Source organism: Diprion similis, chromosome 8 (genome assembly GCF_021155765.1).
Source record: "Diprion similis isolate iyDipSimi1 chromosome 8, iyDipSimi1.1, whole genome shotgun sequence".
Lineage (NCBI taxonomy): Eukaryota > Metazoa > Arthropoda > Insecta > Hymenoptera > Diprionidae > Diprion > Diprion similis.
The window spans coordinates 26,783,726-26,798,780 of record NC_060112.1 but is presented as its reverse complement, the minus strand read 5'-3'; the positions used below and the strand labels follow the sequence as shown (position 1 = coordinate 26,798,780).

At 40.1% G+C, this 15,055-nt stretch overlaps 2 protein-coding genes across 3 annotated transcripts in view; both read right to left on the bottom strand.

Moving 5' to 3' along the window:
* LOC124409003 overlaps window positions 1-3,389 on the bottom strand; it is an 85,017-nt gene extending 81,628 nt beyond the window's left edge. Inside the window, exons 1-2 of the mRNA XM_046886391.1 lie at window positions 3,270-3,389; window positions 2,273-2,504 (exon numbers count right to left, since the gene is read on the bottom strand). The gene's annotated coding sequence lies outside the window, so the exon portion shown is untranslated. The remainder of the gene's footprint in view (window positions 1-2,272; window positions 2,505-3,269) is intronic.
* Window positions 3,390-7,939: 4,550 nt separating this feature from the next.
* Window positions 7,940-11,050, bottom strand: LOC124409304 (DNA-directed RNA polymerase II subunit Rpb4-like). Of its 2 annotated transcripts, XM_046886843.1 has the most exons (3): window positions 10,918-11,050; window positions 8,419-8,599; window positions 7,940-8,320 (listed from the first exon to the last, which is right to left on the bottom strand). In XM_046886843.1, the coding sequence occupies exons 1-3, from the start codon at window positions 10,979-10,981 to the stop codon at window positions 8,146-8,148; spliced, it is 420 nt and encodes a 139-aa protein (XP_046742799.1). In that variant the 5' UTR covers window positions 10,982-11,050; the 3' UTR covers window positions 7,940-8,145. The 2 variants fall into 2 exon arrangements, with proteins under 2 accessions (XP_046742799.1, XP_046742798.1); XM_046886842.1 differs by lacking the exons at window positions 7,940-8,320; window positions 8,419-8,599 and adding an exon at window positions 9,062-10,721.
* Window positions 11,051-15,055: the final 4,005 nt, after the last annotated feature.

Sequence of the window (15,055 nt, the reverse complement as noted above, 5' to 3'; positions counted from 1 at the left end):
GCTGGCGAGTCCCTCCAGATATGTACGAGTATTAAACCCTTATAGCAAATAGGCGTGGGGATGTATAATATTCCGAAACGCGCTTTCATCTTTGTCATATACAGCTCTGACTTACGGTTGTATAAGCGTAGCATTAATCGGGCTGATCTCTAGCTGTGTATACCTATAATACAGGCTTCAAGTACTGTCGATAGCGAATGAAAGCCGCGGCGGTATCTCTTCCTCCATCCACCAGGTATAAATCATTACCCAGAAAGCCGTGCGGGCTATCCAACAGTCACTCACAATCAGACGTACATTTATGTATGTATGTATATAGAAGTCCTCAGCAGCCCCCGATATTCATAACTTTACAACAGTGGATATATACAGAGGTTTCCATCTTTTATACTTCCTCGAATGATCGACATACAAAAACCGTTTAACTTTATCGCAGATGCAAAAAAATTATGATGAGAAAAAGATTAAACATAAGGAATGAAAATATATCAGCTTTGCGTTCATTTGGAGCGCAAGGCAAAGTGGAAAATTTACATGAATACACATTCGTCGACAATCGATGTACGTAGATCCGTACGAGAAAGTGAGAGAGGGAGAGAGAGAGAGAGAGAAGAAAAAAACCACCGAGATCCCACGGTGTGACATGGCGCCGTTTCGCGGCTTCGGTATTAAACCGCTGCGCACAGCTTGCATTGCCAACTGTACAAGTAAGGTTCTGTTTATACCAATTAAAGGCATATAACAAAACATTAGTAAGCGGAACAGATAAGCTTCGATGGATATACGTGTGTAATAATAAATTGAAACAGACGTATTGATACTCGCAGTGATTTATATAAGACACGTGCGTTATCGGCGATAAATAAGGTACTGAAATAGGTGCGTGGGGATGTGAAAAGACGACGTGTGGTTCGTAGGTATTTATTTGATACGTCGAGATGAGATTGACGGACCGAAATTTTCGCGCTTAGATATATATGTATGAAATTTTCTACCGCACAAGATGCCGGTGAAGAGATAAGGAGAGCCTAGGTATTGTCTATATGTATAGGCAATAAACGAAAATAGAACGAATCGGCGGAAAGAAGAAAAATTATTGACCACAACCTGGCGGAAATATTGAATAATACATTCTTGTAAAGGTCAGGCGAGTCAATGACAATTATACATTATACCCCGGTGGGGAAACTTTTATGTGTAACTTTGTAGGGAATTCCATAATTTTTTGCTAAAGTATCTTGCAGTCTGAATTTTTTCATTAATATTGAAGATTCGAACCAAAATCACAAGTAAAATTACGACGATAGTGAGGCCTGTAATTCACTGTGTAAAGAAGTTGAGGAACGTAAACGTAAGTGAAGATTTCTTTGGAAAACTCCGAGACTAAATTTTTGACATACGTATTTCTTCAAATATAAAAGTCGGAACCTATTTCGGAATAGTTGAGAAGTTTTCAGAGAATGAGGTTGAAGTTTGCTACGTTATTGTAATGAAACATGGGAAAAAGTTCATTACTTTCTTATTTTTTCACATCAAGTTTGGAGGAACCTGGGAATTCCAAAGTCGCAAAGTAAACGTTCTTCATCATCATAAATCGTTCCATTAACGTTATTAACTTCAACATGATTTTGGAGAGACAAACTTCTTCCAGAGCCGGGTTATGGGAGACAAACTCGTGACGTTATTCGGCCATTTTCTTTGAAAAAGAAAAATCTTAATTTATCAGAGGAAGAATATCTGGATCAGGTAATTTGACAAGACAATAAATACCTATTTAGTATGCAGAACACATTAATGTCAAGTTATACACCACAGAATACCGCGTTCTGTAAATTTTTCGAAATCATTTTCACAGAATCGACCAATTGTAAGTAACACATCGTTATAGTGTATCTTCCGCGTGCACAGAGAGATATGCAAATACACTGATTATACGTACGATAAATATGTACACAACGGTTAGATTACGCATGTATACAAACGATTCGTCTGCCTACAATAACAATTGAATATCGCGGTAAAGAATCGTAAAGATTGGAATGATATCGAAGAGAGAGAAACGTAAGACCAAGTGCTGCTGGCTTGGCGCTGTGCGTCTGATTCTAGAGCTGCAAGTCACACGAATTTCGGTGTAAAATTCAAACTCACTTCAAACTTTGCTAGATGAAACGGAAATTACGCATCGAGGGTGAAAAAAAAAACAACTTAAAAGTATAAAGATGAGAGAATGCGAAATGAAAGTATATGTTTGCGTAATATCGACAAAACTTACCAATCAATTATCGTTGACGCGTAGAACAAAGCGAGTGGTAGAGAGAAGGAGAAAGATCGTCTCTTTATGCGTATGTGCCTATGTTCAGACAGTTAGTTGTACACGAATAGGTCGATATTGTGCATGCATGCACTATTCGGTCCACCACAAACTTAGGATGCACAAACTTTTACTTGAACGTATACGAATGATTTATTTCGGAACTTATGCTTGGATTTTCTTTGTTATCTTTCTGAAACAATAACGTAAGGCTGGTGTTAAACTTTGAACATTATTGAAAATCAAGATAAACGGGGATCTCGGAGAGGGCGGGAAAGTTTGAAAATAATTTTTTTTTTCTTTTTTTTTTTTATTCCATACAACACACACGAGCACAGAGATCAGGGGGAAAAGTTTTACTACGATAATAACACTATTGAAATATGGGTATAATGTAGGTACTGCACGGGGCGACGCGACGTTCTACGGCTTTGGTAAAAGTTGAACGGATTTTCAAATATATGGCGCGTTTCTCAAACGATTTTAAACGCTACAGCTACCTACGCTCCCGACGTTGTCAATTAGGTTGTTTCGTAGGCAAATATGTATCTTGTACACGCGTACTTCATCGATTACTTCATAATTGGTGCACACACGTCGAGTGGAAGTTTATTTGATTATTTATAATAACATCAGCGTGGTTTACATCGACTTATCACGCGCCTCTGTTGGTTGGAATATTTTTCAAAGAATCGACACGAATTCACACGTTTCTTAGGCAGCTGACAGCTAGGCGAAAAATTGGCGCGTTTGTTCAAATTAATCGATCATCGATTCACTTTCTATCCTCTCCGTCGTTCCTCTCTTTCTTTGTTGAACTTGAATTTTACCTTAACTTTACGATTTGTACTTAACGATTTCTACATTTTAACTTTTTAACTTACACAAGTTTTAATTAATAAATGTTAATTCAGCGAAAATAAAAGCCTCGTGAAATTTTTTTAAAATCCGCACTTACTCCCGACCGAATATCGCACGTATACATGCATATGTGCACAAACGGAGAAGTCGAAGTCGTCGCGGTCTATCAAATAATAATATTCAGAGGCATTCGAGCAAACACAAACGTGATAGCACGCCGCATGCTTGTTTAGAATATACTGAATATATTTTGACCCGAAGCAGCGCCGGTGCTTCGCCTCGGCGAACCTCGGGGACCCTCGGGATCTGTCCCAGGGTCGGCGCGACGCGTTCGACTCGCGGGGGTCGAGGAGGAGGAGGAAGAGGAGGAGGAGGAGAAGGAGGGAGAGAAGAGCCGGAGATACGATTCGACCGCCGTAGGAGCGACTCGAGGGCCAAAATTCATTTTTTGCATTCGGCCTATCAATTTTACCTCGCCAAAAAACGCCCACAACTGGAGATTCGCGCGAAGCAGCGACGTTCTTTCGAGATTTTGAAATCGAACGTAGACAACGGAGAATAAAATCAACGGATAAAAACTGCATGGGTGGAAAAATCGCTATGCGATAGGATAGCCCCCTCGTCACTACAAGTACGAGTTCTATTAAATTCATCCGCATGATCGCGTTCAACAATGAATCGTGATTTGTACATCCCGCTGACTCGCTTCGACCTTATAATACGTTTAATTTTTCACCCATGGACCTGTAAGTGTATTGTAACGGCACCGTTGCGTGTATTCTTCGTTTAGTAACCAGTTTTCTACAAGCTATGCACACAACGTTTTGCATAACAATATTGAGAACCAATGAGTAAGAATGAAAATAGAGGTGAAAATTATTCCCCGAAAGGAGATATATTATATGTATACCGCATTGCGAACAGCCTTCCACGAATACCTTGATCATCGCGATGCTTTGAGTTTTATGCCGAGATACCGGGACCATCTTTTGCGGATCGACACTTTGCGGTTAAAAACTTTTACCTGGGACTCTGGTAGAGATCCAAGCGGTTTGGTTTTTAGGCAAATTTAAACCCTGGATCGGACAAAATTCGGATTAATTCCGATCTAAGATCTAGCGCTGCATTGCAAAGACAGACAGACAAAGGTGTAGGTGGATAGACCAAGAAAGATAGAACAAGATCGATCTGTACAAGGGAGAAGAAATGAGAGATTTCGGCCAGGTGGGGATAAAAGTCGCGTCGTCTTTCCATACTCCTGCATTCCCTTGCAGGCGCTGATCACGGTCCGACGCATGGTGACACGTAGGTACCAAGAAGATGGTAGGTACTCATGATATCAACGTCCACGATGCGTCCGTCGTTGCGGGACACTATATCCAGAGAGTAAAGAGGCTGTGAGGAGTGATCGTCGCTTCGATTCCGGTGAAAACTTACTCTCTTTGTAACATAGATACGGATGTGAGTACCGCGGCAAGGTCATGCCTGATTCCTCATTGGGTATTAGTGAGTTACGCAGAAGTATTGTCGCTCGTGTAATAAGTGTTTAAGGACCAGCGTCACAGCGCCGCGGAGAAACACCAGTCCGACCATAAGGGACTTGACCGGGTCCAGCCACTAATCCACCGTACACGAAACCTCCGGCCTCAACTCAACTCAACCCAACTCCAACGTGTTCGTTATAGTCGTGTGCGACCCCGCCGACACACGCGATGCAGTATGCAGTCTGGATCTACGCATCCACCACACGACCCACACCGACACCCGTGTCTCAGGCTCACGATCAGCAACATACTCGGCGAACGCATCGGAGATGAGAGACAGTATGCGTTAGTTGCCACACGCGTGTCACACGTGTGTCCGTGCGTGGAAGAGGCGGGACGGTGTGTGCCATGCACTTCTGTCAAATGGACCGACCACGGCTGACGACTCCTTCCCGAGAGAACCCACGTTCCCTCTACTACTCGTCCGAGAAACGTTGAACAAAGTTCTCGACTGGCGCATGTTACACTTCTGGTACTCTTTAGCCGGCTAACTTACCGGCTCGGAACTTTTGGATTTCCAAGTACCATTTGTGCGCGCCACCCTGCGTGGGGAGAGGTGCACCTGATCTGCGTAATTTATGCGACACAGCAGCGGTGGGATTCGCCCATCTGACGCTAAAAGTAAGCGAGTACGATGACAAAATCTGTGGTGACTAGGAGACTTGACTTACGTCGGAACTCGGGGTCCGACCTAACAATATAATACGTATAAGTGCAGTACGCCATGCGTGGGGGGAGCGATTGGGGAAAACAATCAAGTCCAGAGGTGCTGTGGAACGATAAACCGACCCAATCGCCCTACGGCTTTGAGGAAGGTGAGGGGGGGAGGGCGAAATCTCCGCCAACCAAAATAGATTATAAGTTATAGTCTCGCCGGCAAACTTCTACGGATATATAGTGCGTCCGATACGCATTATGCAAATCGACCTTATCGATTGGTATGACTTAGCCCGAGCAGAAGTGGTGTTGACCGTTTTTCTAACCCCGGCGTTATCACGCGTGTCGGGTTCGCCCAACTGAACCTAACCTGGCCAGAACTCTTCGGAATTGTGAGAGATAGCGAGATTATACGGCATGCGTAATGGGCAGAGCGTATCTTTGACTTTCAAATATTGTATATACGTTTTGGAAGCTATACGAGACAGGAGATCAATAAAAAACCTTTAACGGCTTGATCTAAGCCCGTGTTGCTTGCTACCCTGTTGCTTTAGACCAATCTCATCATCGAGAATCGTCAACTCTGATTCTGAAGACAATGTCGAAGATAAAGTGAACAAATTGCTACAGCAGTTGAGAGAGAGAGAGAGGAGAGCGATCAGATCGGATCATTGTTACCATCATTATGGAACGAAGCACTCGATAATCACCCTGCAATATTTGTTACGTATAATTATAACGAATGGCAAAGTCCTTTTAACTACCATTGCCCACTGGCTGATGTTTTACGGTAACAAGAGCCGTTACTAACGAGTCGGGTGCCACTATTTGATACGATGCGAACTACGAACTAGGTTTCGTAAACGAGACAGCCAAGAGAAGTCGTAAATCATCTGGGTTTACAGCCCAATAAAATGATTAAGTAATAATGCCGTCAAGTACTAAGTTCATAAAAACTAAATAATTATCACGTGGAAATATGTTCTATAATATCTTTTCATGCATGGAGAGAGATTATCTAGAGCCATAATCCGACATCGATTCTGTCATCATTGACATCGCATCGTGCGGCGGCCAAGGCCCTCCAAATACTACTGCACATAAGTCGTATATCCACTGGAGATATGGCCGTAGTAACATTGGCCACGAATTTAACGAAGGCTACGAGTTGATTATTGGGTCAATTGATAGTGGTAACATGCTTAGCGGCTGTCGTGTTCAAACCATTGCAGAACATCCCTTACTCTCCATGTGGTTAAATTTGTATGGCGAGTCTGGCATGAAATAGCGAATGCACGCCAACCGCAATTTGAGAGAGTGGAGAGGCTTGCGCCTTTTGCTCTTGAAGGTTCAGTATCCAAATACCCGGTGTCGAAAAAAAAGAAAGAAAATAATAGACATCGAGCAGGGTACGATTTTACCAAACGAATAGACAAGTGTGACTGATGATAACTTGATCGGTTACAACGAAATCTTCCTCGTGAAACGACCATAGAGCTCTAAAACCCCAGATCAGGTAAGGAATAACTATGGCATGCACACTACAGCCCGCAAAAAAATGATGGGCTGCGAATCCTGTCCCAAATGGTAATCACATGATCACGAGGAGTCAAAAGTTGAACAATTAAAATGTCCTTTCGAGGACATTGATCCTTCATTAACATTGTAAATTTGTACCGAGAGGCGAATTTGATAAGTGACGAAGAGACTCCCGTTACAGCACGAAGTGAAAAATCCTCGTCGCCTCGAACGGTGACCAAGCGACCAAGCTTTCATCATTGATCTTAATCACAAATTATTTTGCAAAACCATGCACGGAATGCAGACTGCCTTGCCGGCTGCCAGGTGAAAACCGGTGCTGGGCCGGTAGATAATCAGGCCGGAGGTGAAGTACATCGTACGTACGTGCGTGTTGGATTCTGACCCCACTTTTAAACGGCAACGCGTAGTCGGGAGGGTCAGTGTACAAGAGGCTGGGTACCTACACGTCGATGGGCCGTTCAGAGTAATTATTGAGGGTATGGGAGACCATAGCGTTGTGGATATTCTCAAGGCGAGGTGGTTCCCTCAGGAAAATAAAAATCCATACACGACATTCTGCAGGACCTAATGACTACAGAACCATCCATCACCCGATAGAAATAGTCGTATCTGTCGCGTGTACGAGGATTCACAGTTATGCAGAATAAGAGCTGAAGAGGCTTAATAACTTTACACGAGATGTAACGCACGATTTTTCCGACAACGGAAAAGCCCGTAATGATATTATCCGCCATTACATCACGCCAACTACCATGTTTCGTATCGCAGCTCAAGAGCTGTCTACTCTGTAAATGGTACCAAACAAAAGATCTTTCGGAAATAGAGAATTATAGGGAGTTACTTTCGCCACGAAGCGGAGATCCGTCTACTATCCAGAGGTAGTAGTTTTATGATATTGTATTCAATAAACACCACAACGATACGTTCTTAAAGTACCCTCAAATTAGGGTGTACTGTGAAATATTTTGTCAGCCCTGTTGTCGTGCCGAGGAACGACCTTAGACGCGATTAAACGAGATCGAAGTTATGCTTGTTTTCAATATTTATACACAAACATAATACATTATAGGGAAAAAAGTTACATTTGGCATTTATTGAAAAATTAATATTTGATTAATGAATGATCTCAATGAACGTATGCCGCGATTTGGGATGTTGGCCGGGTAAGTGGAATTTAATTAATTGGGTGAGACACAAAATGTCTGCAGAGTTTTTAAGCAAATAGCATAGTTAGTACTGCAGTGATCTTTTGGTCTGAATGTCTTCCAGAATAGTTCTCATTTCGTCATCTTCCAAACGTCCTTCTAGACTTGGTATCAATGCTTTGGCCTCCTCAGGTGTTTCAGGACAAAGATTTGCCAATGAAGCCAGTTCAAATTTATGGAGCTTCTTCTGCATCAGTAAACTGCAAAAACAATTAAACGCATATTAGTAAACCATATTGCTCAAAATGGAAAACGAGATGAATCTATTCTAGTATAATGCTCAATCCGTTAGACGTACTTTCGAACAGCAGCGATAGTCTCCTTATTCCTGAACTTTCGAAATCGATTAGTATACGTCAAACTCTTCATGAAAACCTCGGAGAACTCTTGTTCCTCTTCTGCAGATTCGTTCTGTGCCTTCCTGTGTTCCAGCAGCATGTAAACCTCAGATATCAACAGCGTCTCAGCATTTTCAAATTCTGTCAAATAACGCGATATAGTATTGTAGTGGTTGTACGAAAAAAGAGAATCATTTCCAATTCCTCTTGGAAATGAAAAGAGGGGTTTCTCTAATTGCAAACTCGTTCTATGAGAAACGCGATCAATTATTTCTTCAAAATTAGTTTCTTGCGTGTATTCTTCTTCGTAAACAGATTTCGAAATTAGGTTGAAACTAAGTTACATAATGAAGGAATAGATAAAGACGAATAAATTTTATTGTATGTATGTTTCATTCGTCTTTAACCCATTCAGAATGTAAGAAAACGTGAATCTTCATCCGCTATTAATTCGTTTTCGAATTTTTGTTTGGTTCGGGTTGTTCTTTTGAATCAACAGATTGGACTTTTTATTTGTAAACCCAACTCTAGGTGTCGTAAATAATTGAAATTTGTCGAATTTCTGTCAGTCCTTTTTGTTGGTCATGTTAAAAACTACGGAATTGGAACGTTGGAAGGGTCATGAAGAGTAAGATTTGCATAAATTCACCAAAACAGTAACATTTCTATTCTTCTATAAAAGAACAAGCTAACAAAAGACTTAGACTTGAGTTTGTACATTGTAATAAATAATGAAGACTTAGCCTATGTTAACCAGTAAGTAATCATAAACATTTATTCATTCGCCAAATGGGCCCTTGCAAAGTGTTAATATCACAGTGTCGACAAAGTGTAAAACAATATTCACATATAACTGCAACGGATCAATTGCCCAGTTGCGTGTCTTACTGAGCAGGTTTATTGATGTATCCTTCTTCTGCCAAAAAATCATATATTTTTCTCGTCTTGTTAACATCAATCTTCAGAAGAACTCTGGCTTGAGCAAGCCTCAAGCTCCCACATTTTTTATTCTCTGTTATCAACAGGTTTTTAAAGTCAAAGTAGCTCTCAGGTATAACACGAGCATTTGAGCAAAGGTCCCGTTCAGCCGGAGTTAGGCGGTCGTATCCAGGAAGCCCTTGAATTACAAGGGGTGGTGGTGCTTTACGTTGGGGAACATTTGCTGCAACATGAGGTGTAGTCTTTACAACGCAGCCGGGTAATACAGTCTGCCAGCAATATTCGGTGTTACTCAGATACTGCTTTCTTTCTTTTTCATGTTCCGCGCGCAGCTTGGCCAACTTTTGGAACATCGGTACTGAGTGAAACCTTGTGATACCATTCTGACGAAATTCAAATAATTTTCTAATGTAATTCCTTAGTTCTCCAGCATGGTGAAGACCCTCGATTATGTAATCGAAATCCATCCCACTGACAAGTTGCATCAATGTTAGTAATCTTTCGATCAAAGGCCTGGTAAGAGTCGATTCGTACCTTTGAAGCCACGACATGGTTCTACGGAACGAAATCAGCCCATGATTACGTACAATTTTTCTACGCCTTTGCCTCTCTTTGAGTCTGTGATTGTAGGCATTTACTATGGCAACTTGGAGGTTTTTTCCAAGCTCGAAATGCTTGTCAGCCGGACAAAATTCATCGTACTTTAAATCTGAGACTAACAATTCAGCATAATTGTCAAAGTTTACTTCGAAATCTGACCTAGCTGCATTGTATCCTGCCAATAATTTGTAGTTTATCGTATTACAGGCAAATCTTGGCGGGTCTTCAAGGTCTTGAAGTTTGTAAAGATACGGTACAGCCTCGGATCCGAACAAGCTGATCTCGGTTTCTTTTATGTAGGGTAAACCAGGTAAATTTTGATTGTCTATAAAATTGTGCAGGTAATGCTTCCTGCAATCGTCTGGCGACTTGTTCTGCAACCTCCTCGATATATCGTCCCAATTGCCGAATCCACACTCTTGCAAGACATCCAAAAGTTCGAGTTCCTCTCTGGCAGACCAATTGGAACCAGGTATAAGTGGAAATTCGTTCTTTATTATAATGTAATTATGGTTATTTTTATGCCCCTCGATTTCGGCACCGTTTGAAAAACAGTTGGGACATATTTCAATGTTCAAACACTCGGCGCACTTTATGTATGGCTCGCACAGTGTCGATTTACACACACAACACGCGGGGTCTGAAGTAAGGATTTCTTCCTTCACGACTGATACCTCGAGCTCAATATCGTGTTCCGACTCATTTGCGAAACTCGACGGACAGTCTGAAAGTAAGAAGACCATTACTTGAGACCTTTGTTTAAGGGTTGATTGAATTAGTTGCTTAAAATGGTATTATTTTCCATGTACCATTAAATGCTTTCAATCCCCACCGTTTTAGGTTATGTCTATGACGGGAAATTGTTCGAGAAATTGTAAAAGCAACCGCTAATTTGAACGAAAATTATCCAATTTTCTCACCTTTCGGAAATTGGAGGTCCGCCGCATCCTCTTCAGTCATATCCGTTACAATTGGATTAGCCATTTCTTACGTTTTGTGCCAAATATCGACGAGAGCTACGCTGACTGCACGCGTAACGGTGTTTACACACAATACACATATGCTTGAGCCGCCGATAAGCCCTGAAAAGAGTTTACTGCTTTCCCCACAGAGGGCAGCACTTACCCAAAGCCGTGCGTCTTGCCTGTCAGATTGTGACTTGAAGTTAGCAGCGAATTCGTTAGGCAGAGTCTACCTTACCGGCGGAATTTAACAATTGAATCCAATCGAATATTTGAATATCGAGCAATTTGCATGTTCGTAGACTCGAATTATTGGAACGATTCGAATATTCGGAATATCCACATTATTCGACATCAATTATTCGCATGCCCCTAATAAATTTTTTTGGAAAGATTCTGGCATCAGCAACGTCTACTAAATAAGGTTATATCTGTAAAAATAAAAAGAAACATTATTAGTGAAAATTCATAACATTTCCGAAATCATTAATTTTCCACCTATAATCAATCTATTACAGTTATTTGGTTTCACGCCTTGGTAATGAAACGGGAACAAAGGCAGACAAAGCCTTGACCAAAATGCATCGAAATTATTATTCTGCGTAGGTCGATGTACATGTATAATAGTTGGATATATTATGTATGCAAACAGGTATTTTTTAACATAATGAATAACTGGGATGATCAGATACAAAATTATGCTCACCAGAAGAATTTACAGCGTATAGTAAACCTGATAGCTCGCATCGGTAATATTTTGGCAAATTTTGATTCCAGTGTAGTAAAAGATTTTATTTTTTGAACTCTGTGGGTCATAATTTATACCGTATAATGTATACTTATCCGTGAAAGGTGTAGAGTCTATGGAACGGTTATACTGCCTATAAATACTACGTAAAATGTAGAACGGCCTAAGGTCACATTGTGTGTCGACGGAATATTCGATAAAATGATTCGGCAACTGAATAATTAATACCAGCATACTAAGCCAATTACCATATTCCGAATCAAGCTCACACAAACCCAATGAATTTCTATCTAATATACTTACGCTGTACGATTGTATAATGCAAACATTCAAGTGCAGAATTACTTCATACGAATTTTTGAAAGCGGAGAAGTATTTTTCAATCGTGTGATGCGAAAATAATTGATTGGATTTAAGAATTCGGCATAAATATCGTAGAATGGCTGAATAGTGGTTGTACAGTTATGCAATAAAAATTTGTAAAAACTTTACAGCACCCGGAAAATTTTATTAACGACATGGTTTACGTTGAAATGCCAGCGATTCCAGTTTTGCAATGAAATAATTTCGAATACTTAACCATCATCTAGTAACATTTTATTTCACATAAATTGATATACTCGACAGTTTAATTACGATTTAGAGTCTTGACTGAATGCCTGAAAACTGCATTTGCCTATCAAAATACCTACTTCTTTCAGTTCGGTTATAATCTTTACTCGATATTCATCTCATGTGAAAAAAACAAAGAGTCGATTATAACGTGATCCACGTTTTGCGAATGCAGCATTCGTACACCGTATCCCATACATGCATATTCTTACGATTAGACATCCTACAAGTATGCCATACGTGCCTCGAAATTCGAGGCTGTATATTTTATAATTGTAGTTGCCTTTGTGTTTGACTCCGGTAGCATGAGTAACGAAGTCAAGAGTTAAGACTTTGCTTATATAGGGTGATCAAAAAGGGGAAGGAAAATGATGCGGTTAAGTAATCTTCAAATCCGACCGATTTGCCACATACATCCACCTCAGGTGCGTGAATTATACTTCGCATCCACATACCCACGTCTAGGAGTTAATGACTCTTTTTTTCTTTGCTCTATTATACGCATGAAATTCTTCGTGCCGTAGAACACAGGCTCTAAATTGGATTGAATCAAATAGTAAACGTCCAGGGTAACTCCTTGCAAGCCGGGCAATTAAAAGTCGTTTACTCGCACTCGTGGATAATTATATGTATTCAAGGTGTGGATCGACATGTATGATAGTTGAGAATAAGTCTGATGTATCCAGCTCGCCTAAGTTACTTGCATATTTGTCTCTTTATTACAGGTATTCTTCACTGTACTTATCATTAAATTGAGAGTGTATGAAAGTCAATCGTAAATAATATTGAGGATCGAAGCTGTAGACAACATTTTTTTTTCAATACTTTACATCACTGAACAAATGAGTATATGTAAACGGAGTCATCAAAACTCTCCATCATTTCTTTTACGAATATTACATGAAGGTAAACGCGGAACGTTATCTTTTCAAAATCGATACAAACAACAGAATTGTTATAAAGTCAGATTTCATCGCGGATTCTAAGAACTAGACGTAAATCAAACGTCGGATTTATTCCTCTAGCATCTACGTTGGCTTATTCCATTCATCCATTAGAATAATAAACAACCCTCAGCAAGTCATACAGTGTAATACAAAGTCATGAACATTACGGCGTCGCCTGGGCAGCCAGATTTTTCCAACGCTAGAACTCTTCATTTTCACGAATTCAACGTCGGCGATAGCAAAACAGAAGGACGTCAGGTCTTCGGCTTTGCTAGAAAAAATATGTTCGACACCGTCTACAAGCTGACGACGATCGAGGGGTGAGTGCAGTTTAATAAATAACTAAAACTGCGAAATCCAGCTCAACTGAAACACACGGATCATTCCGAAATTTAGCATAGGTTTCAGGTTAGCTAGAATAAGACGTTTAGAATCAAAAACGTTTCGTTGCGATTTCAGTTTTACCGAAAATAGAATTGTGGGTCTGCAAGAAAATATTTTATTTCAGCTGTATGATTCCAAAAATTACTTCCATTTCCCTCCATCACGTGCAGTATTTTTGCGTTTGCATAACAAAAAGCATAACAATAATGAAAAAACGACCATTTCTTTACAATCGACTAAACAATATTTCTTATAAAATTAAACAAACAATTTCCTCATTAAATGTACTTAACATTCCGTGTTCATTCTTTTTGCCTATGAAACCTTTTCGTCTTTTCTTTCATTTTGCTCCGAACACGTTTCCGCTTTCCATTTTCTGTTTCCCTCTTTGTACTTATTCTTAAGCCTCACTCCAATACATATCAAATAAAAGTAAGAAAGCACTTTGGCATAGGATTTTTTGAATCAAGAACAGTTTCAATCTAAATGAAACTACAAACACGAGTTCAAGAAAAAACCTGACATGATGGAACTATTTGAGAATTTTTCCCGGTGTCAGCGAGTAAAAACCTATGAAAAACAGTTGAAAACCTGTGTAATTCGGATGGAAATCTTCGACATTTCATGCACGCAGGTGCTTCGTAGGTGTGAAGGTAAAACGTAAGGAGCGAAAGAGTTACAGGCGTCCATGCCATGGTTGATGGTTACGCGTGTATTCATGATTCGCTGATCGTCAGAGCCAAGAGTGCGACGACAACTTATTGAACTCACCGGCATCGGGCGGTGCGACGTCGCCGCAGACAATTAATATGCACATACTTATTATGTCTTGTCCTCCCTTCCATCTGATTCTTGAAAGTATAATCAATCAGTCTTCCTGTGAATTAATAATATGGCCTCTGGCCAAAGTCATAGTTTTCTATTCCATATCACAGGTTGAAAAACGATCTTGGACTTTCATTCGTGTATTCGGACAGTCAATTTTGGATTTCGTTCGATTTTCTATCATGAAATTAAAACAACATTTTATACCGTTGCGTTATAATTCCATTGAGAATGACTTTTTTTTCTGCTACATAATTTATCCTTTAAAACCTCGGCCTCTTTTCTGTTGTTGTCTTTCTGTTTTCTCATTATGCACTTTTTTCCATTGTCTTCTTTTATAATGAAACGAGACCCTTTCAAATAAATTTTCGATATTTAGGTGTCAGTTTATAAACAGTTGCGGTTATGGTCGTAAATAAAAGTTATCTCCTAAAATAGTGTTGCAATTCAATTGTCTTTGTGCAGTTGCGTGACTACACATATACCTTATATATATATGTTTTTTTTTAAACTATAGAGAAAGTGGATTTGAAAAAAAATGCTTTTTTCCTCATTTTATTTAACATTCTTACACAATTCC

Bases quoted from the DNA above. Each gene is read 5' to 3' on its own strand.
- LOC124409304 (XM_046886842.1), bottom strand. From the start codon at position 10,981: ATGGCTAATCCAATTGTAACGGATATGACTGAAGAGGATGCGGCGGAC. The intron at 10,722-10,917 runs GTGAGAAAATTG...TCTTACTTTCAG, and splicing joins GGACCTCCAATTTCCGAAAG to ACTGTCCGTCGAGTTTCGCA.